The sequence below is a fragment of the Sapajus apella genome, unplaced genomic scaffold (assembly GCF_009761245.1).
Source record: "Sapajus apella isolate SASKATOON/1434 unplaced genomic scaffold, GSC_monkey_1.0 scaffold49, whole genome shotgun sequence".
NCBI lineage: Eukaryota > Metazoa > Chordata > Mammalia > Primates > Cebidae > Sapajus > Sapajus apella.
This window is the reverse complement of record NW_022436989.1, coordinates 5023881-5046902: the sequence shown is the minus strand read 5'-3', so window position 1 is coordinate 5046902 and position 23022 is coordinate 5023881. Positions and strand designations below refer to the sequence as shown.

General features: G+C 35.9%; 1 protein-coding gene across 8 annotated transcripts in view; it reads right to left on the bottom strand.

Annotated features, from left to right (window-relative positions):
• The window catches only part of AKT3 (AKT serine/threonine kinase 3), a 331186-nt gene that overhangs the window by 88891 nt on the left and 219273 nt on the right, over nt 1-23022 (bottom strand). For all 8 annotated transcript variants that reach the window (XM_032242409.1, XM_032242411.1, XM_032242412.1 and 5 more), the window contains 2 exons: nt 22019-22084; nt 20606-20674 (listed from right to left, as the gene is read on the bottom strand). In XM_032242409.1, the coding sequence (XP_032098300.1) occupies nt 20606-20674; nt 22019-22084 (135 nt within the window). The remainder of the gene's footprint in view (nt 1-20605; nt 20675-22018; nt 22085-23022) is intronic.

Genomic DNA, 23022 nt, shown 5'->3' with positions numbered 1-23022 from the left:
GAGAGCATTAGTAAACAGTTGTATATAACATAAAGATGTCTAATATGTATATAACTCGATTCTCAGGATGGAACAACAGAAATGAACAAAAATACTTAAAGAACAATGTTCAAAAATTTTCCAAATTGAATGAAAACTATATGCTTACAGATCCACAAGGCTTAAAACATCATAAGCAAAAGAACCGTGAAGGAAACCATACCAAGGCACATCATCATCAATAGCTGAAAGAAAGTAATAAAGAGAAAAACTGAACAGCAACCAGAGAGAGAAAGACACATGAAGCACAAAGCAACAAAGCATACTTCTTGACAGAAACTATGTAAGCCAGAAGAAAGCAGAGTGACATCTCTGTAGTAATGAATGTAAAAATGGCAGATTAGAATTTTATATATAGCTAAAATATATTTCCAAACATGAGAGGAAAACAAAGCTTTTATCAGACAGGTAGAATGTTAGAGAATTCACCACCAGAGACAATGAACTAGAAACTGTTGAAGAAAATGTTTCAGAATAAAGGAAAATGACACCACATGGAAAACAGGGCCTACCCAAGGGAAAGAAAAGACTGAAAATGGTAACAATGTCGGAGAACAGAAATTAATTTTTCTTCTGTTTTCAAAGCAAAAATAATAATGCATGGTGGCATTTAAAACACAAACAAATGTAAAATGTATTGTATCAACAGCACAAAGGCTTCAAGGAGAAAATAAAATGTACCAGTGAAAGGATCTTAGGATACATGTGAAATGGTATAATCCAAGTTGAACACAAAATGGGAAAAGTTAAATACGAGTTTATAGTTAACAATCAACCCACAATGAAAACTGGAGCTCCCAAAAAGTTACTGATGAATTCCACCACCTCTTTAAAGAAGAAATAATTACAAATTTACATAAACACTTCCAGAAAGAGAACACTTGTTAACACAATGCATGAGGCTAGCATTGCCATAATACAAAACCAGACAGAAATCTATTACATGAAAAGATGAGTACAAATCAATATCCCTCATAATCATAGATGTAAAATCTTAACAAAACTTCACTAATTCAAGTCCAACAATATATAAAGATGACAATACATTATGAATAAAAGATGGCTAATCTGAAGAATGAAAGACTGGCTTAACATTTAAAAATCAATGTAATTTATCAAATGTACAAGCTAAAAAGGAAGCTGGGGTGGTAGCTCATGTCTGTAATCCCAGCACTTTGGGAGGCCTAGGCAGGTGGATCACTTGGGGTTAGGAGTTCAAGACAAGCCTGGCCAACAAGGTGAAACCCTATCTCTACTAAAAATACAAAAATTAGCCAGGTGTGGGGTAGGCACCTGTAGTCCCAGCTGTTGAGAGGCTGAGGCAGGAGAATCGCTTAAACCTGGGATGTGGAGGCTGCAGTGAGCTAAGATCACGCCACCGCACTCCAGCCTAGGTGACAGAATGAGACTCTGTGTCTAAATAAATAAATAACCATATGATCATCTCAATGGAGGCACAGAAACCTTTGAAGAAAAGTCAATGTCCACTGATGGCAAAATCTTCTAGCAACAGGAGAGAACTTAACCTGATAAAAGGTATATATGAAAAACTTATGAATAACATCACACTTAAGACTGAATTTTTTTCAAGACAGTAAACAAAAACAATATTCACTACTTCTATGCAACCCTGTACTAGCAGTCATAGGCAATGAAAGAGGCATAGACAAACAAACAATTAAACAGATATATAAATGCCATACAAACAAAATTGAAAGCAAAACTACCATTATTCACAAAAAGCAAGACTATCTACATAAACATTTCAAAGAAATTTAGAAAAAGGGTTTTTAGAACTAATGAGTGAGCTTAGGAAGGTCATGGAATACAAGGTCAATACACAGAAATCGACTGTATTCTGATATGCTATCAAACAACTGTAAATAGGAAAAAATGGGAATATACAAAGAAAAAATGAAAAGTTGTACAAACCTATACACTAAAACTACAGTGTTTCAATAGACATTAGATATATCCACAGGCAAACAGTGTGTGTTCGCAGATTAGAAGACTCACTATTCTTAAATAGAACTACAGATTAAATGCAATAATAATCAAAGTTACAGCAGGCTTTTTTGTAAAAATTAACATGATGATAATAAATTTATATGAAAATGCAGAGGACACAGAAGAGTCAAAATAATTCTGAAAACAAACAAACAAATAAAAAACAAAGTTTGTCTATTTCAAAATATACTCCCAAAGCTACAGTTATCAAGTTAGCATGGTACTGATGTAAAGAGAGACTCAAAGATCAATGAACCAAAATTGACAGTTCAGAAATAGGCCCACACATGACAAACTGATTTTCAACAAAGGTACCGAAGTCATACAATCAGGCCAAAAACAGGCTTTTTTTCTGAGACAGGGTCTTGCTGTGTTGTCCAGTCTGCAGTACGGTGATACAAACATGGATCACTGCAGCATCAACCTCTTGGGCTCAAGCGATGCTCCCAATTCTGCCTTGGGCCACCATCACTGGACATTTTTAAAAAATTTTTATTTTGTAGAGACAGGGTCTTGCCCTGTTTCCCAGGCTCATCTCAAACTCCTGGACACAAGTGATCTTCCTGCCTCAGCCTCCCAAAGTGCTGGGATTATAAGTATAAGCCACCATATCTGACTAAAGGACAGCCTTTTCAATGAAAGATAGTAAAAGAGCCAGATGTCTATATGGAGACAAAAAATGAACCTCAACTCTTAGCTCACAGCATACATAAAAATTAACTTAAAACGGATCACAGACCTATACGTGTAATAGGTACAACTTTAAAAGTTTTAGAAGAAAATACAGTCACGTGTACTGCTTAATGACAGGAATACATTCTGAGAAATGCGTTATTAGACAATTTCATCACAGTGTCATCACAGAGTTGACTTACATAACATGGCACAGCCTACTACTTCTAGATACAAACCTGTACAGCATGTTACTGTACTCAATACTCTAGGCACGTGTATCTAAACACATCTAGAAAAAGTACAGTAAAAATATGATATAGAAGATTTAAAAATGATACACTTGCCTATGGCACTTACAATGCCATGAATGAAACTTGCAGGACTGGGAGCTGCTTTGATGGAGTCACTAGGTGACTGAAGGCATAGGTGATTACTGTAGCCTTTATGAACACTATATACTGTATAAAATCATTTATTAAAAAGTGTTTTTCTTTCTTCAGTAATGAGTTAAACTTAGCTTTTGATAACTTTTTTACTTTATAAACTTTTAAGTTTTTTAAAACACCTTGACTCTTTTAAAACAATTTAAAACACAAACACATTATACAGCTAGACAAAAATATTGTTTCTTTACAGCCTTACTCCATAAACATTTTTCTATTTTAATTTTTTTTAACTTTTTCAAGTTTTGGTTAAAAATCAAAACACAGCACATAATTCGCCTAAGCCTACACAGAATCAGGATCATCAATATCACTGTCTTCTACCTCCACATCCTGTCCCACCGAAAAGTCTTTAAGAGCAATTACAGGCATTGAGTTGTCACCTCCTATGCTAACAATGCCTTCTTTTAGAGTATCTCCTGAAGGACCCACCCGAGGCTGTTTTACAGTTACCTTTAAAAAAAAAAAAAAATACACTTTATAAAAAACAATGAAAAATATAATCTATAAAATACATAAATAAGTAACACAGTCATGTACTATCAAGTATTACGTATTGTATATAACTGCATGTGCTATATTTCTATACAATGGGCAGCACAGTAGGTTTGCTTACAGTAGCGTCATGAAAACATGTGAGTAATGCACTGCTGTATGACTTACAGCGTTTACGTCACTAGGCACTAGGAATTTTTCAACTACATTATAATCTTACGGAACCATCATATGGTTCACTGTTACAGAAACTTGTTTTATAGCATGTGGCACATAAGAAATAGGAGAAAGATGTGTGACCTAGAGTATACAAAAATTTCTAAGGAAGTACACAAAAAAGTGAAAACCATAAAAAGCAACAACTGATAAAAAAGACATCAAAATTAAAAACTTCTGTTCCTCAAAAGCCATCACTGAGAAAATGAAAAGGCAAGCTACAGTCTAGAAGAAACCATTTGTAATACAAATATTTAGCAAACTATTTGTAACCAGAACATTCAAAGAACTCTTATAATTCAGTAAGAAGATCAGCTGAATAATATTTGAATAGACAGGTCATATAAAATATATGCAAATGGCCAAACGTAGGAGTAAAGACATTTACTATCATTAGTCATCAGAGAAATGCAATTTAGAACCACAGTAACCTATCTCTATATACTCGTTAGAATGACAAAAATGAAAAAAATTGACCACAGCAAGCATTAGTGAGGACATAGAACACCTAAAATTCTCATTACACTGATGATCAGAATGTAAAATGACACAACCTATGTTTGAAAAGTTTTGAATTTTTGTAAAATGTAAGCATATGCTTATCATAAACCCAACAATCACATTCAGTGTTAATTAAAGAGAAAAGAAACAGGCCTGTGAACTTTACTCATATTAGACAATGACTGGGATTAATCCAAATGTACATCACCAGTGGGAGAGATTAACAAATGGTGGTAGAGGTGTGCCATGGATGATGACTTAATAAAAAGAATAAATGACTGAGAAATTCAACGAAGTTAATAATCTCAAAAACATTACGTAGAATGAAAGAAGCAGATACAAGAGAGTATATATTGTTTGAGTTCATTTCTGTGACATTTTAGAAAAGATGAATCAAATCTTTAGTGTCTGAAAGCAGATCAATGGTTGCCTAGGGCCACGTGTGAAAGCACTATGGGTATAGGAAAGACTGACTGCAAAGAGGCATGGAAGAATTTTTGAAGCAATGAAAATGTTCTATATTTTTATTGTGATGGAGGCTACATGTATACGTTTGTCATCAGAAGTCATCTAATCATATACTTAAAATGAGTTTATTATATGTAAATTATACTTAAAAATGAAAACAAACTAAATATTCAGTGATTTGAGAGGTTTTAATAAAGTGTATCAACATAATAGGCAACAAGTATGTATTCTAAAATACTAATAAAATTGAAAATATGTGTACGGTATAAAAAGAGGAAAATATATTAACATGGTAATAGCAATTATTTCTAGATGGTAAGATTTAGAGTGGTTTTTATCTTCTGTTTTATATCTCAAAAATTACTTCTAATTATTTAATATTAATTCCCCAGAGTATTATGCTTTTTTTGTTTTTGGTTTTTTTTTTTTGGTGACAGGGTCTCATTTTGTTGCCGAGGCTAAAATGCAGTGGCATGATGATGGCTCACTACAGCCTCAACCTCTGGGGCTCACGCAATCTTCCCACCTCAGTCTCTCGAGTAGCTGGGAACACGGGCACTGGCAACCACACCCGGCTTATTAACTATTTTGCTAGATACAGGGTCTCCCTATTTGCTGAGGCTGGTCTTGGGTTCAAGTGATCCTCCTGCCTTGGCCTCCCAAAGTGTTGGGCATAAGCCACTGAGCCAGGCCTATGCTATTCTTAAATGCAGAGACTTTCTGTCTTGTTCATGTAGTATGCTAAGGACACAGCACAGTGACTGCCTCGAAGACACTAGCATTCAATGAAAGTACTTTGTGACAGAATTAAAATAATTTTTTTGGCTTTTTGAAGTTCTCTGCAATAAACGTATATTATCACTTTTGTAACAGAAAAAATTATTCAAAGGTTTCAAATAAATGTACTAATGATTAATGTACTGATTACTGCTTATAAATTTAATGCTCTACTATTTTTTCTTGGCAAAGGCATAGGAAAATGAGAAAATTATGAAAGTACACTATGTCTTTGCATCTTCAGGACCATGCCTAGTATATGACACATAACATATTCTTCATAAATATGTATTGCAAAAAATAAAATTAAATTCAGAAATACCTCTCAAAAACTTATTTATAAGAAAAATCAGTCAAGGCTTTTGAGGTAAAATATTTTCATTAGAAGTATTAAAAATCACACATAATAGTTGAATAACCTTGTCATTGTTCAAAAAGGAAAGTGAGTTATTTGTTGCTAAAGTAGGGAGCTTATCTTTATCAAGTTAACTTCTTTAATAAAAAAAGACTAGCTTTTTTTTAAATTGTTGTTAAGCTTAGCCATGCTGTAGGAATACAGTAATGTAAATGCATTATCTGAAACTACTAAATATACAAGTGTATTTCATCATTCTATTAAGAAGCAATTTTCTCCAGAACTCTCTTTCATAATAGCCTAACAGGAACTGCACTAGAGTGCAGCTGTCTTCCCAGGTTCTAGAAGTAGACAGGTATTCAACCCATCCTTGCAAAAAGATTACTGCATCTACAGCTGTGTGCTAATGCCTCATTCTCAACAGGGTTCTCTCATCAGAGCAGGGGAAGTTCCTTCCCACATACCCTTCAAATCTCAATCTAATGCTACTTCCTCAAAGAGATAATTGAATTCATAGTAGGTTCTCCATTATTCTCTCTCATACAACAGCACTCTGTTTGTTGCTATATTTTATTGGGTTTGTTTTATTATAATATGCATCTCCTTCTAGAAATCATGACTGTTTGATTCATCTTAGCAAACTCTATGTGACACAGTAAGCATTTAATAAATATTCTTGAGTGAATGAAGGAACCTTATTTGGAGAACGTATTTATCCTTTAAGATTTAGTTCAAATGTACCTTTCATCCTAAAATCTCCTGCATAGGAGAACACTTGTGGGGACAACATATATGTTCATTATTTTTATTGTGATGATTTCATGGGTCAAAAGTTATCAAATTGTACACTTTAAATATGTGCAAATTATTTATAATTTATTACACTCAGTAAAACTGTTTTAAAGAAAAGGAGACATCTTAAAACAAAATGCAGATTTTCTTACACAAACAAAAGTTAAGAAGAGCTATGGCTGTCAGACCTGCACTAAAAAACAAATGCTAAAGGAAGTTTTTATGCAAAAAGAAAATGTAATAGATGAAAAGGTATACCTACATGAAGAAAAAGAGAGCACTTAAAAATACTACTTTATGAATATAAAACATTTTTTCTTATTACAAAATTTTTAAAGGTAATTGCTTAAAGCAAAAACAGTGTATTGTGAAGGTCAACACATATGTTGAAGTAAAATGTCTGAGAACAACCGCACCAAAGACAGAAAGTAGGGGAACAGATGTATGCCTTTGAAGGTTCAGACAGAAAATAGATGTATGCTGTTGTGAGGTTCTTACAAGTAAAGTGACAACATACTGTTTGAAAGTCTACTGTGATGAGAAAAGATACGTATTCTAAACCCTAAAGCTACCACCATAAGAACAGAGCAAAGAGGCAGAACTAATCAGTCTAAGATTATTTAAGATGATAAACTCAGCAATTATGAATAGAACTTCTTCAATTTAATAAAGAGCACCTATGAAAAATCTACAGCAAACAACATAGTTAATGTTGACAGTATGAATGCTTTTGCCCTAAAATTAGGTATAAAGCAAGGATATTTGCTCTTATCCTGCTCTTTAACGCTGTTCTAAAGTTTCTTAATAGCTTAATAAGGCAAGGAAATGTACACATACTAGAAAAGAGGAGTAAAACTGTCTTTGTTCTCACCTGACATGATCATCTACACAGGGAAATCCAATATATTTACAACAAAAGACTACTAGAACTAATAAATGAGTTTAACACAGCTATAAGTAAACATCAACTTTATGTCTACATATTAGCAAGAAACAATTACAAACTGAAATTTTTAACAACGACTGATAAACCATTTATAATAAAAACATAAAATAATTATAAAGTATTCCTAAGGATACATTTAAAAATTTTTTAAATTTATATATTTAAAAAGTTTAAAAAATTTTTTTTTAATTTATAAATTTTAAAAATGTTTCAGACCTGTACACTAAAAACTACATAATACTGTTGAAAGAAATGAAAAACTTAATAGGAAAATATATGCCATGCTTATGAATCAGAAGACAACACTGTGAAACTGTCAATTCTCCCCAAATTGATCAACAGAATTAACACAATCACAATAAAGAATTCAACAAGCTGATTCTATAATTTAATGCAAAGGAAATCAGAGAGCCAAACCAATTTTGAAAAAGAAAAACAAAATTGAAAGATTCAAGCTGCCTAATTTTAACACTTTTTCTAAAGCAAGTATATGGTACAGTGAAGACAGTGTGGTATAGGTTTCAGGATATAGTCCGATGCAGTAGAATGCAGTCCAGAAACTGACCCACACATATACGATTGATTTTTGACAAAGGGATCAAGGACATTCAATGGGAGAAGACAGTCTTTTCAACAAATATGCTGGAACAATTAGATATCCCTTTGCAAGAAACAAATGAAACATGACCCTTATATAGCAGTATACATTAAAATTAACTTGAAATGGATCATAGGCCCAAATGCAAGAGCTGAAACTATTAACATTTCTGGAAGAAAGCATAAAAGAAAATCTCCCCAACCTGCTGTCACCCCACAGATCTAGCTTCGACTTCAGAAAAAAATCTTAACTTGGGTTAGAAAAAGATGTTTTAAAAACAAAATGTATAAATCATAAGAGAAAATTATTGATAAACTGTGTTTCCTCTAATATAAAAGTCTGCCCTTCAAAAGGTACTGATTGAAAGCCTATCAGTGGTTTTGAGGGTGAGAGTCATGGGAGAGAATCCACTATAAAGAAACATGTGAGGCTCTTTTGTGATAAAACATTCTACATCATGACTGTGATGATGGGAAACTGCTTTATAAGGGTGTCAAAACTCACTAAATTGTACAGTAAAAATTAATTTTACTGAATGCAAACTACGCATTAAAATACTGATTATAATAGATTACAACAAAAATATATTTTGGAAAAATTCCCCATTATGAAATGAAAAGACAAACTATAAAATGGGAGAAAGTATTTATAAAACACATATACGATAAAGCACTTACATGAAATAGATAAAGATACCTGACAACTCAATATTAAGAAGACAGCAACCTAATTTTAAAAATAGACCAAAGATTTTAACAGATACTTCAAAAAAGATGATGTGTAACTGGCAAATCAGAACAAGAAATGCAGTTCAATATCATTAGTTATTTGAGAAATTCAAATTAAAGCTATAAAATACCACTAAACATCCACTAGAATGAGTAGAAAATTTTAAAAGACTACCAGGCCAAGTGTGGTAATATTGTCAAGTAACATCCTGGGAATGCAAAATAGAACAGCTGATTTTGAAAAGAGTTTGGAGTTTTTAATGAAGTTGAACATAACAAATGACACAGAAATTCCATTTCTATGTATCTACCCCAGAAGGTTAAAAATAAATATTCACACACAGGTTTGTACTGGAATATTCACGAGCTTTTTTTCCAATAGGCCCAAACTGCAAAGAACCCAAACATCTATCCACAGTGGCACCTATATAAACACATGACAGTACATTACACAATGGATCAAAGCCATGAAAAGAAGCAAACTACTGATATATGCAATATCTATAAATTTTAAAAGAATTGTAAGTGAAAAATGCAGAACACAAAGGCCTGTAACTATGTGTTTATAGTTTTTCATATTTAAATATTGTTTTGTGTCACTGTTCTGTTTTTTACCCCCCTCAGGTTTTCCAATTACACATATGTTGCATCCTCTGTTTTCCCTCCCTTGAAATACTCTGTGGTAAGCCAGTCTTTGTGTAAGAAGTTTGACTACCCTGAAATGGCCATGCTCTGCCATAACCACACAGAAAGGAACCACATAAACAGACAGATGCCTGGTAGGCCCCTGCAATTCCAGCCACTTGATCTGAGATTTTAGATTTGTAAGCAAGCATCTAAAATGCTGAGGCTTGTCAAGTCTCCTAATAACTATATTCAATGCATTCAATTACATTCAATCCATTGAGATACTGGTTTTAAAACTCATTTTTAAAAATTCTGTTGAAATACCGTAAAATTATATACTAGAACTGTTTCACAACTTTATATTGCCTTGAACTTTAGATGCTAATGTAAATACTGCAATGCATCCTTCTTGACTTGGGAATTCTGAAAAAGCATTGGGTTAAAGACAGAATTCTGATATAACCTACATAATATATTAATAACTAAAATGGCAAAGAAATTACCTTGTCAGACACCTAACAATAAAGATGTTTATGTAACTGAAAACTATAAAATTTAAAACATCATCACTATAAATATGAAATGATAGTTAATTTAAAATCACCCAAATCACACCTCCATAAATCAGTAAAGCGAACTAGAATGCGGACTACCGGTGCCTTTGTCTTATATGAATTTAAAATGAGATTATTTTGGTTCACTGATAACAAAATGCCAGCCAAATGAGAAATCTAAATAAGCATGAGAATCTCAAGAATGGCATGAAACTGAAAGCCATACTGCAAAAAAATCAAATACATGTTTTCAAAGAAAATATAGAGTTTACAATCAACTAAGTATGGACAAAGATAGTAGTACATAACTGAAACTGTTAGGTTCATTACAACCTACATAAAGAAAATAGAGGAATGTGAAGAATTTATCAGATGAATAGCATTTCTACATGATGATTTTCCTTTACTCCCCTAATGAATCTTTAACTTCAGTACATTTCAGCCTTGAGGGAGATTTGCAGAGGTCCAACTTATAAGCCTGAAATAAATGAAGCTATGAGTAAGATTTTGGAAACAAGTCCTAAGCAGAGACTTCCTAAACGAAAGGAAATAAAAACACCTCCTTAGTAAATTTTGTCTCCTTTATACCCCCAGGATATTTTTCTACGTCTCATGTAAATTTAGTAACATTTAAGGAGTAAAAAGGGAGCTGCTTAGATATATTAGCAGTGTGACTGGTCTCATTATTACAGAGATTTTACAATTAATTCTACAAGTGCCCCACCAAACTTGCGCTGAAATCACTCTTACAACCTTGTTCTACTGTGCTCCAAAGCAACTCTTACACATCCTGTACTATAGCCAAGGTGCATACCTTGCTCCAACCCAGAAAAGGAAGAATCCCTGGTAGTCTCCCTAGGAACCAATGGGCAATTCTGTTCCATCGTAGGATTTAATATACTCTGTTGTACCTAATCTCTCCTTAGCTTCTAAGGCTTCTCTCATCTGGCTCCTCCTGCCCAGAATCCTCCTTAGGCTGCTCTCTGCATCTACATCTGTGCACTAAAGTCACACTGCATCTACAGATGTGTCTACAGCATGTCTTATGGTGGCATTTCCCGGCACCATTCTTGGCCACTGATATTCTAACTGTACATACTTTCCAATGTACTTTCCTCACATGGGATATTTCTTCACTTCCTGAGTTTTGGCATTGCTCATGATGCCTATCTGTTTCTCTGAATTAACTCTCCCCACCTCCTTGGCAGCCACACTTAGGTGCCTCAGATACAGCATGATCTGCTTAAGAACTCATTATTCTTCCTGTGTTTTCTATTTTTATAAATACTCCAGTATCCACAATTCCCCAAGCAGCAAACAGAAAATCATATGATACTGATACTTCTCTGTGTATTTATTTGTAAATCCTGGTGATTCTAATACCTAAATATTACTAGAAGTTGATTCCTTCCCACTAACACTGCCTCAATTAATAACCTTATCTTTTTTTTTTTTTGAGACAGAGTTTCGCTCTTGTTGCCCAGGATGGAGTGTAATGGTGTGATCTAGGTTCACTGCAACCTCCACCTCCTGGGTTCAAGGGACTCTCCTGCCTCAGCCTCCCAAGTAGCTGGGATTACAGGCATGCACCACCAGGCCCAGCTAATTTTGTATGTTCAGTAGAGACGGGGTTTCTCCATGTTGGTCAGGCTGGTCTCAAACTCCCGACCTCAGGTGATCCAGACACCTTGGCCTCCTAAAGTGTTGGGATTACACGTGTGAGCCACTGTGCCCAGCAACCTTATCATAATTGAATTACTGAAAACCTAACTGCAGCAGCCTCCCAAGTACTTTTCTTGCTTCCACTTTTGTCCTTTCCACTTCAAGCCTTATAGTGCTAAGTTCTTTCTAAACATTTCCCCAAAGAAATTCTCCCATGATGCTCCACTGCCTTCAGAATAAAATCTAAATGACTTGAGTGAAGATCTATCTTAATGTGACTGACTACCTATGCAGACTCTCTGGCTTTCTTCTGCAGAACTCTATGCATTATCCATACTGTGCTGTATTCAGGGGATAAGGGAACCTGTCTGCTCCTAAGTACTCTACACATGCCATTTTACCTGTGTAGGAAGGCTCTCCTTTCCAATTTTAGTGATATAATCATTCTTAAGTCTTAGCTTAGCAATCACTTTAAGAAGAGTTTCCTACTCTGGCACCCTTCGCCTTCCTTTCCTCTGTCCTTCAGATTCATTAAAGTGCTCTTTTTCTCCATCCATAGCAACCAGTATCATAAGAGTAACCATGTCACTATGGTGTATACATGTATTCTCTTGTCTATCTCCCAAGTTAGTCACTCATCAAAGGAACACACTGTTTGCCTTACTTAGGAATCTTCTGAGGTTTAGCCCACAGAAGTTGTTGATTAAATGTTTAACAGATGAATGAACTATAATGTAGATTCTTTAATCCATAAAGTATCAAAAATAATAAAATTACTCTCAAACATTCCTTAGAAAGGTATTACACTGGAGACTGACACACTGTCATCTCTCAACATAGTTAAACCTAGGACAGTTTTCTATCTTTGGTAAAAGAACGTAGACTTTTTTATTTTCTTTAGAGTCAGGGCCTCACTCTGTTACCCATGCTGGAGTGCAGTAAGCACAACCATGGCTCACTATAACCCTGAGTTCTTGGGTTCAAGTGACCCTCCCACCTCAGCTTTCCTGATTAATATACTGGGACTACAGGTCCACATCACCATGTGGGGCTAATTTTTGTTTTTGTTTTTGTTTTTTTTGACACAGGATCTTACTATATGGGCCAGGCTGGTCTCAAACTTCTGGCCTCAAGAAATCCACGTCTCAGCTGCCCAAAGAACCAGAATTACAGGCATGGGCCACCACGCCCAGCCAGAATATAGTTTCTTTAAATGAACACCTGCAGTTACAATTCATTCAATGACAACATTTCATGAAAGCTTTGTATTTTACAACACCAGAATTTATATTCCATGAAGCTCTATGCATGAAAAGTAGAAACTAACAAGGAGTAAAGAACAGCAAATTTAAATCTCTCATCCTGAGGTCATTCTGTGAATAGACTCATTGAGAAGAAGAGCAGAACAATCACAATATTTCAATCAACTTGACTGCCTATGTATCTCAGCTGTATCTTATTGGGCCCACTTCTTTTAATTCATATAAATTACATGCAACTATGACACAGTTCCATTGTAAGAAGCCAGGGTTGATTTTTCACAGCCAACATTCATCTCACAATCCACCTCCATCAAAAATTTTTAGTGCTCTAAATATAGTCATGCATCACTTAACAAATGGGATATGGTCTGAAAAATTTGTTGGTAGGAGATGATACGGTGTGGCTGTGTCCCCACCCAAATCTCATCTTGAACTAGTTCCCATAATCCCAGTGTGTTGTGGGAAGGACCCAGTGGTGGGTAATTGAGTCACAGGGGTGGTTACCTCTACGCTGTTCCCCTGATAGTGAGTTCTGGTGAGATCTGATGGTTTTATAAGGGGCTTTTCCACCTTCGCTCATTGCTTCTCTCTCCTGCCACCATGTGAAGAAGGACATGTTTACTTCCCCTTCTGCCAAGATTATACGTTTCCTGAGGTCTCCCCAGCCCTGCAGAACTGTGTGTCAATTAAACCTCTTTCCTTTATAAATTACCCAGTCTTGGGCAGTTCACAGTAGCATGAAAATGAACTAATAGAGTATATTGGTACCACAGAGAGTGTGGTACTACTATAAAGATATCTGAAAATGCGAAAATGTAAAGGCAACTTTGCAACAAGGCAACTTTGCAACCAGGTAACAGGCAAGGTTGGAACAGTTTAGAAGGCTCAGAAGAAGACAGGAAAATCTGAGAAAGTTTGGAACTTCCTAGAGACTTGCTGAATGGCTTTGACCAAAATTCTGCTAGTGATATGAATAATGAAGTCCAGGCTGAGGTGGTCTCAGATGGAGATGAGGAACTTTTTGGGAACCGGAATCAAAGAGACTGGTGGCATTTTGCCCCTGCCCTACAGATCCGTGGAACTCTGAACTTCAAGGAGATAATTTAGGGTATCTGGCGGAAGAAATTTCTAAGTGGCAAAGCACTGAAGGGAATGCAGAGAAGAAAAGTTTGAAAAATCTGTACCCTGACAACAGAAAAGAAAACCCATTTTAGGGGGAGAAATTCAAGTCTACTGCAGAAGTTTGCATAAGTAACAAGGAGCCAGATGTTAATAACCAAGAAAAAATGGGAAAGGTCTTCAGGGCATTTCAGTGACCTCTGCAGCAGTCCCTCCCATCACAGGCCCAGGGGCCTAGGAGGGAAAAATAGTTTTGTGAGCCAGGGCTTAAATGCAGGGGTGCCCTGCTCTGCCCAGCCTTGGGACATAGCACCCTGCATCCCACCTACCTCAGTCCCAGCTGTGGCTAAAAGGGGCCAACGATACAGCTCAGGCCACTGCTTCAGTGGTGCAAGCCCCAAGCATTGGCAGCTTCCATGTGGTATTGGTCCTACTGGGTGCAGAGATAAGAATTAAGGTTTGAGAACCTCCACCTAGATTTCAGAGGATGTATGGAAATGCCTGGATGACCAATCTGCTGCAGGGGCAGAGTCCTCATGGAGAACCTCTGCTAGGGCAGTGCAGAAGGGAAATGTGGTGTTGGAGCCCCCTCACAGAGCTCCCACAGGGCACTGCTTAGAGGAGCTGTGAGAAGAGGGCCACTGTCCTCCAGACCCCAGAATGGTAACCTACTAACAGCTTGCACCGTGCACCTGGAAAAGCCACAGACACTCAATGCCATCCCATGAAAGTAGCTGGGAGGAGGGATGTATCCTGCAAAGCCATAGGGGTGAAGCTGTTCAAGGCCACAGGTGCCCACTTCTTGCATCAACGTGATCTGGATGTGAGACGTGGAGTCAAGAGAGATCATTTTGGAACTTTTAAGGTTTGATGATTGCCCTATTGGATTTTGGACTTGCATGCGGCCCACAGCTCCTGTGTTTTGGGTAATTTCTCCCATTTGGAAAGGGTGTATTTACCAATGCCTGTACCCCCATTATATCTAGGAAGTAACTAACTTGCCTTTTATTTTACAGGCTCATAGGTAGAAGGAACTTGCTTTGTCTCAGGTGAGACTTTCAACCTAGTATTTTGGGTTACTGCTGGAATGAGTTAAGACTTTAAGGGACTGTTGAAAAGGCATGATTATATTTTGAACTGTGAGGATATGAGATCTGGGAGAGGTCAGGGGCAGAATGATATGCTTTGGCTGTGTTCCCACCCATATCTCAACTTGAACTGTAGCTCCCATAATCCCCACGTCATGGGAGGGTTCTGGTGGGAGGTAACTGAATCACGGGGTGGTTAATACCATGCTATTCTTATGATAATGAGTAAGTTCTCACAAGATCTGATGGTTTTAATAAGGAGCTTACCCCTCTTTGCTTAGCACTTCTTCCTGTCACCATGTGAAGGACAAGTTTGCTTCCCCTTCCGCCATGATTGTTAAGTTTCCGGATTTCTGCCCAGCCCTGACTGTGAGTCAATTAAACTTCTTTCCTTTATAAATTACCCAGTCTGAGACAGTTATTTATATCAGTGTGAGAACTGACTAACACAGGCAATTTCATCATTGTGTGAACATCATAGAGTGACTTACACAAAGCTAGGTGACATAGCCTACTACACCCCTGGGCTATATGGTATAGCCTATTGCTCCTAGGCTACAAACCTGTGCATGTTTGTCTTATGGGACTACCACTGTGCTGTCCATCACTGACTGAAACATTGCTATGTGGCATGTGACTAATACTGACAAACACATAATAATCACAAGCATAATCAAGAGCATGCTAAACTCTCAATTCAAATTATAACTGAAGGTAAACTTTCTAGAGTATAGACTAATATGATGCTACTGCTAATTAAAAATCAATGAACAATAAGCATAAATTGTGAGAGTGTGTGTGTGTGTGTGTGTGTGTGTGTGTGTGTGTGTGTGTGTGTGTATCAACACTGTAATTACCTATGCACACTGAAATTACATACCACATACAGGGAGGCTGAGGTGAGCAGATCACTTGAGGCCAAAAGTTCAAGACTTTGTCTGGCAACAGGGCCAAACCCCATTTCTACTAAAAATATAAAAATCAGCTAGGTATGGTGGCACACACCTATAATCCTAGCTACTCAGGAGGCTGAGGCATGAGAATCGCTTGAGCCCGGGAGGCAGAAGTTGCAGTGAGCCGAGACAGCATCACTGTACTCCAGACTGGATAATGGAGTGAAACCTTAGAGCAACAGTTCATCTGCTTCAAAATATTAAATAATTTAGTACTTATCTATAGCCCAATGCAAACCAGAAAATCTGAAGAAAACAAAGATACGCTAAACAAGAAAAATAATGTAGGAGTATCAGTGCTGAAGAAAACCATCTGGTTAATCTGAAAATCTGCTTTTTGCGTAAAATATTTTTCAATAATCATCAACTAATTCATCTCTAAGTACTCTAGGTTTAGGAAGTGCAGTTGCCAGGTAGCCCCCTCTAGGAAGCTTTCCTTCAACCCCTCAAAGTTCCACGATCTATTTGCCTGTTATGACATAAGTGATAATCGTTTCATATTTAGTATTATTTTTGTGCCCTATCTTTTACCCGCTAGACTATAAACTCTTTGAGGGTAAGATCTATGTTTAATTCAGATTTCTATACCCTAGATATCTACCAGAGTGCCTTCCACAAAGACTTAATACATACGTATTTTACAAATACAAATATATTCTCTCCTAAAATGTAAAATTTATTTTATAAAATAAACTGTACACTATATCACTTTCTATTTTTCTTCCTACTCCTCAGTAGTTCCTATTTCACCATTTTTGCTAACTTCTCTTAATCCTATTCCCCAAGGGAATGTTTAGCCATTTGTTCACTTATTCATTCAAATAATCCAATGAATATTTGGCAAGCACCAACTATCTACCAGTAGTGTATAAGGTGCTAGGGGTATACCAGTGAACATGGCTCTTTGGAAGTCAACACTTTGGTGAGAAAGATAGACAAGTAAATAAGTAATTATAAAGCAATATGAAAATTGTTACTATAGACATGAATATATGATACTTTTTAAAAAATAGACACTTAAGAGTGTTTTTCCAAGTTTTTGTCTGCAGACTGTTTTATCTGTCTTACTGTTTCCCTTAGTCATTCTTTCATCCATCTGTCTACTTTCAACTATTAGATAATACATGTATGTGGTACAACACACAAGACACAGAAAAATACATAAATGAAAAGTCTTCCTCCTATGTTATCCTTAGCCACTCAGTTTATTTTCCCAAAGACAAGCACTAATATCCAGCGCATAATTTCAGACACGCTCGATGCACAAACATATATACACATATTTATGGTCTAATTTTAACACAACAGAAGTATGTTTTATACTCTTTCTACACTGTTTTTTTAACTTCTATAAATGCCCATATTGGGCTGTCTCATTCTTTTTGATGAATACAGAGATTCCACTGCATGAATGTAACAGTTTATTTAAGCAGACTCCTTATTGAAGGCTCAAAGTACTACAATGCTGCAATGAGTATATTTATCTATGTATCATTCTGTGGTGCATCTGTATGTCTGTTGGATAAATTCTTAGAAATAAAATTGCTGAGTCCCAGTATAAATGCATTTTAAATTGTGATAGATACTGACATAGAGGTTTCATTGATTTCATTTCCACCTCCATAAATTAAATTATAATCATTATGGGAATGGCTGCCACAACTGTATCCACAGTTTTGACTCTTTATTCACTCTGCATGGTAGTTCCACATACATATTACCTTAAAAGCTTAGGAAAAACTTTTTCAAAACTAAATTTATATGCTTAACATGTTCTTCATAACTGCACCGTATCTGTTAAGGCTCCCAAATTGCAACTGAAGATCACTTTTCACTGTACCTCTTTGTTGCTATCCAGATCTAATTAATTGGTCATTAAGGTGTAACAAAATGGCCAAATGTGATGGCTGACATTTGTAATCCCAGCCCTGTGAAAGGCTGACATGGGTGGATCACTTGAGGCCAGTAGTTCAAGACCAGCCTAGGCAACATGGCAAAACCCCTTCTCTACAAAAATTAGCCAGGCATGGTGATGCGTGCCTGTAGTCCCAGCTACACAGGAGGCTGTGATGGAAGGATTGCTTAAGCTTAGGAGGTTAAAGTTGCAGTGAGCTAAGATGGCACCACTTCACTCCAGCCTGGATGACAGAGCCAGACCCCATCTCAAAAAAACAGATGTACCAATCCCACAGTTTCACAACATTCATTTTCTCTGTATTTCCTGAGACCTCTTACTGCAAGGGCCTAGTCCTGTATGCCAAGGTTATTATTATTTAATCACTTAAGTTTTTCTTTTCCTATCACCCACCAGTGATTCTGCCCATCCTCTCTGCCCGAAGCAGCTTCTTAAATCAGTTCCCCGGGTGAAACCTCATTAAGCCTACCCTGAGTGCTAGATCATCCATTAAGCATTTTCTTTCATGACTTTATTAGAATTTAGGTCTTTCACTACACATTCTAATTTGTAATGAACTTACAGAAAGGAAGTTATATACAAGGATAATATCTTAACACATTTTGATAAACCCATTCTGCCCAGGCACTCAGAATGTGTTTACCAAATTAATGAATTAAGGTTTTCTTTTTTTTTTTTTTTTTTGAGACAGGGTATTGCTCTGTCACCCAGGCTGGAGTACAGTGGCATGATCATAGTTCACTGCAGCCTTGACCTCTCGAGCTCAAGTGATCCTCCCACCTCAGCTCCTAAGTAGCTGGGAGTACAGGAGCTGGGAGTGTACCACCATGTCCACCTAATTTTTTTATTTTTTGTAGACACAGGGTCCCACTATGTTACCCAGGCTGGTCTCACTCCTGAGCTCAAGTGATCCTCCCACCTCAGCCTCCCAAAGTGCTGGGATTACAAGTCTGAGCCGCCATACAAGCCCCGAATGAATGAAGTTTTGCAACAAACGAATTCCTGCAAATCAGATAATTCTACAGGAAAAAAAAATTCATAAAGGATATTTAATTAATTTATTTTGGAAAATAAGAATATTTTAAGTTCATGAGACACAAGACCCTATTTAATAATTAATTTCAGAAAGCCTACAATGAAAAATATTTCCAGTTAGCTATTCCAGTAAATTTACTTTTCCTTCATATTAACTGTGATCAAAACCAAGGAAGAGAAAGGAGAAAGAACAAAGGAATGAGTGAAATATGCTAATAAAAATGATTACATTTATCTCCAAAATTGTAAGATATTGTCAGTCTCTTAAATATAGTCACGGCAGGCCAGATGCAGGGGCTCACACCTATAATCCCAGCACTTTGGGAGGCCAAGGCGGGTGGATCACGAGGTCAAGAGATCGAGACCATCCTGGCCAACATAGTGAAACCCCATCTCTACTAAAAATACAAAAAAATTAGCAGGCATGGTGGCACGCGCCTGCAGTCCCAGCTACTCAAGAGGCTGAGGCAGGAGAATCACTTGAACTCAGGAGGTAGAGGCTGCAGTGAGTCGAGACTGCACCACTGTACTCCAGCTGGGAGACAAGGCAAGACTCCATCTCAAGAAAAAAAAAGTCATAGTACTCTATTACTATAGAGAAGAAGAGGAGCCAAGCGCAGTGGCTGATGCCTATAATCTCAGCACTTTCGGAGGCTGAGGTGGGCAGATCATTTGAGGTCAGGAGTTCGAGACCAGCCTAGGCAACATAGTGAAACCCCATCTCTACTAAAAGCAGAGAAATTAGTTGAGCATAATGGCAAGTGCCTGTAGTCCCAGACTCTCAGGAGGCTGAGAGAAGAGATGTGCTTGAACCTAGGAGACAGAGGTTGCAGTGAGCCGAGACTGCACCGCTGCACTCTAGCCTGGGCAATAGAGCAAGATTCTGTCTCAAAAAAAAAAAAGAAAAAAGAAAAGAAAACTCAGCCATAATGTGATAATGTGCCCATGGACTATTGTTCCACTTAGTTCAGAATGGATAAAATAACTTTTCAAAATGTTCACAGCCTACTTGAAAAGAAACTCTGTAAAACATAATAAATCTTATATTTCTGGTTTTCAAAACTTATTAACATGATTTTAAAAATCATACTTGTGATAAAACTTTTTACATTTAAAAATACAGGGAAAAGAATAAAATTATACTTTCCAATATATACATGTAGTTACATAAAAACAATCATTAGATCTCATCAGAAATAATTTTGTTCTCATCTGTTCAGTAGTATTAACAGCTACACAAATTCCTATCAAGAAATGGAGAACTGCTATATTATAACTTGTATTTTAAGTAACGTTTTTAAACTAATGAAAATACTACCATGCAAATACTGGATTTACTTCTTGACTCACCTCGCCCCCATTAACATATTCCATCACAAAACACAAACGGTCTTTTGTCTGGAAGGAATATTTCAAGGACTTGAAATAAAAAAAAGAAAAAATGTTATATTATAATCTTATATTCTTATAATTATAATGGTACTAAAAACAGAACACTTAGTAAGCATGATTGATGAAAATAGTTATTTCTTAAGAGTTTATTTACTACTTAAAAGTGCTTAAGAATTTAGGAGAAATACAGAACAAATTTTATTTAGTTCACAATAGGTATTATTACAAGAAAAATTAAAGTTTCAAGTAAAAGCAAACTTAATTTCAATAAGCACTTCTCAATCTAATTTGCCATCAATTTGTAGCTGCATTATAGTACTCAAGGTTCTCATCCATGCAGCCTCACAGCGTGGCCAACAAATTGCACCAGTGAAGTTTCTCAGGAATATAGTTACATTTGGTACACTCAGGTTTCTAATACAATGTCACCATCCCTTTTTGCCTACTGAGTGCATAACAGAACCCAACTCAGGAGAGTTGGTTTGAGTAATTTTGTAGGTTATATATAGATTAAAAAATACCAAAATTCTATCTTATTACACTAGACAATAAACACAAAAAAAAAGGCAGAAAAGTTAAATCTAGTTATCTACTGACTGCTCTGAAAATGTCTATTTCAGATATTCCCAACAGTTTAAAGGATTCCACTTTTGAAAGTCTAGCTATTATTTTTAATCTCAATATAGTTCATTGGAACCAGGAAAATATAGAAACTTTACCAATTATCCCTGTATTATAAAGAATGTAAGAACAGAACTGAAAAATCCAGTTTCTTTCAAAACAACTAAGTTACAGGCATATCATATAATCACAGTTTATACTTTGTCTATTGAAAAAAACATAGCATGACTTATCCTACCTCTAATGTATTTAGCATTCCTGGATTTCTTATTCTGTCCCTCAAATAACTCTCATTTCCATAAAATATATTCAATAAACATTTCTGTCTTACATATTTGAAGAAATGCTTCTGATTATTAAAATATTTATCAGAAACCAAAACAAAGAAACCTAAAATCTTTACATTTAATATTAAGAAATTTTTTTAAATCTGCCATTTCCTCAATAGTCTTCTTAAAATGCCAGAGGTAATCTATTAATTGTATGGTTTGTTTTTGTTTTTAATTGCAAGAGATTGATGAGAGCAAAAAAATTCTAAAAAGAATAATAAATGCATAATGGGAGCAATTATCAATGCATACATAAAATGTAAAAATCCATATATTCTAATAAGTTATAAGAAATTTGACTTACGGTCTTTCCACAAAGAAAATGGCATATTTAAATGAATGTTATTTTTTCACAACTTAGTTTCTAATACAAAATTCCTTAAATTTCAAACAGTATAACATCTGTCCTCTCATTACTTACTGTTAAAAAGGGATGTCTAGTGTTCTTTAATACTCTGCTTTCAGTTAGCGTGTGTGCCACTTCATCCTACAAAAGAAAAAAGCAAACCTTCAATATATGTTTTGAGCACAGATAATAGTTTCACTATTTCTCTAAAATCGGAAGAGGTTAAACCCAGAGATAGAAAAGGATTTTAAACAGGCATGCTTCCTTTATCACTCAGCATTCTCTCCACCAAAATACAAAAAAAAAAAAAAAAAAACCCTCAAATTAATTATTTAATTCAGACAGTTGTATGTTACAAGTTCATATAAATTCACTCATACTTAAAGTATATCAATAATGACACAAAAATCAACCAGAAAATTATCAGGGACACAGAAAATTAAATACTGAGCTTTTACTCTTGAAGGGAGTGACTTATCGACTAAGTTTTCAGCATGAGGTAACTTAACATCTACATGTTTCTAATACACTTTATTCGGGGGGATAAAATGATGTATTTCACAATAAATATGATAGAATTTATAACTCTCCTACTTTAAAAAAATTAGTTATTAGAACACAGAATACACGTGTAATATTTAGTTCTAAACTACGTATTTTAGAGATAGGAACAGAGTATTAAAATATATACCTTCTGCTTATAACTTTTTAATACACTTATTTTCCAGAGACAAGTTCTTACTCTGTTGCCCAGGATGGAGTACAGAGGTACCATCACAGCTTGCTGTAACCTTGAACTCCTGGGCTCAAGTATTCCTCCTGCCTCAGCCTCCTGAGTAGCTGGGACTATAGGTATAAGCCACCTTACCCAGCCTAATGTGCTTCTTTATTTTTTAAAGATAGGGTCTTGCTATGTTGCCCAGGCTGACCTCAAACTCCTAGGACTCAAGGAATCCTCTGCCTTCAGACTCCCAAGTAACTCAGACTACAGGTTTGGTTGGTTGGTTTTTTGGTGGTGGTGGTAGAGGTATAACACATATGTTTTGGTTTAATTTTAGTAGTTTTTTGGGAAACAGGTG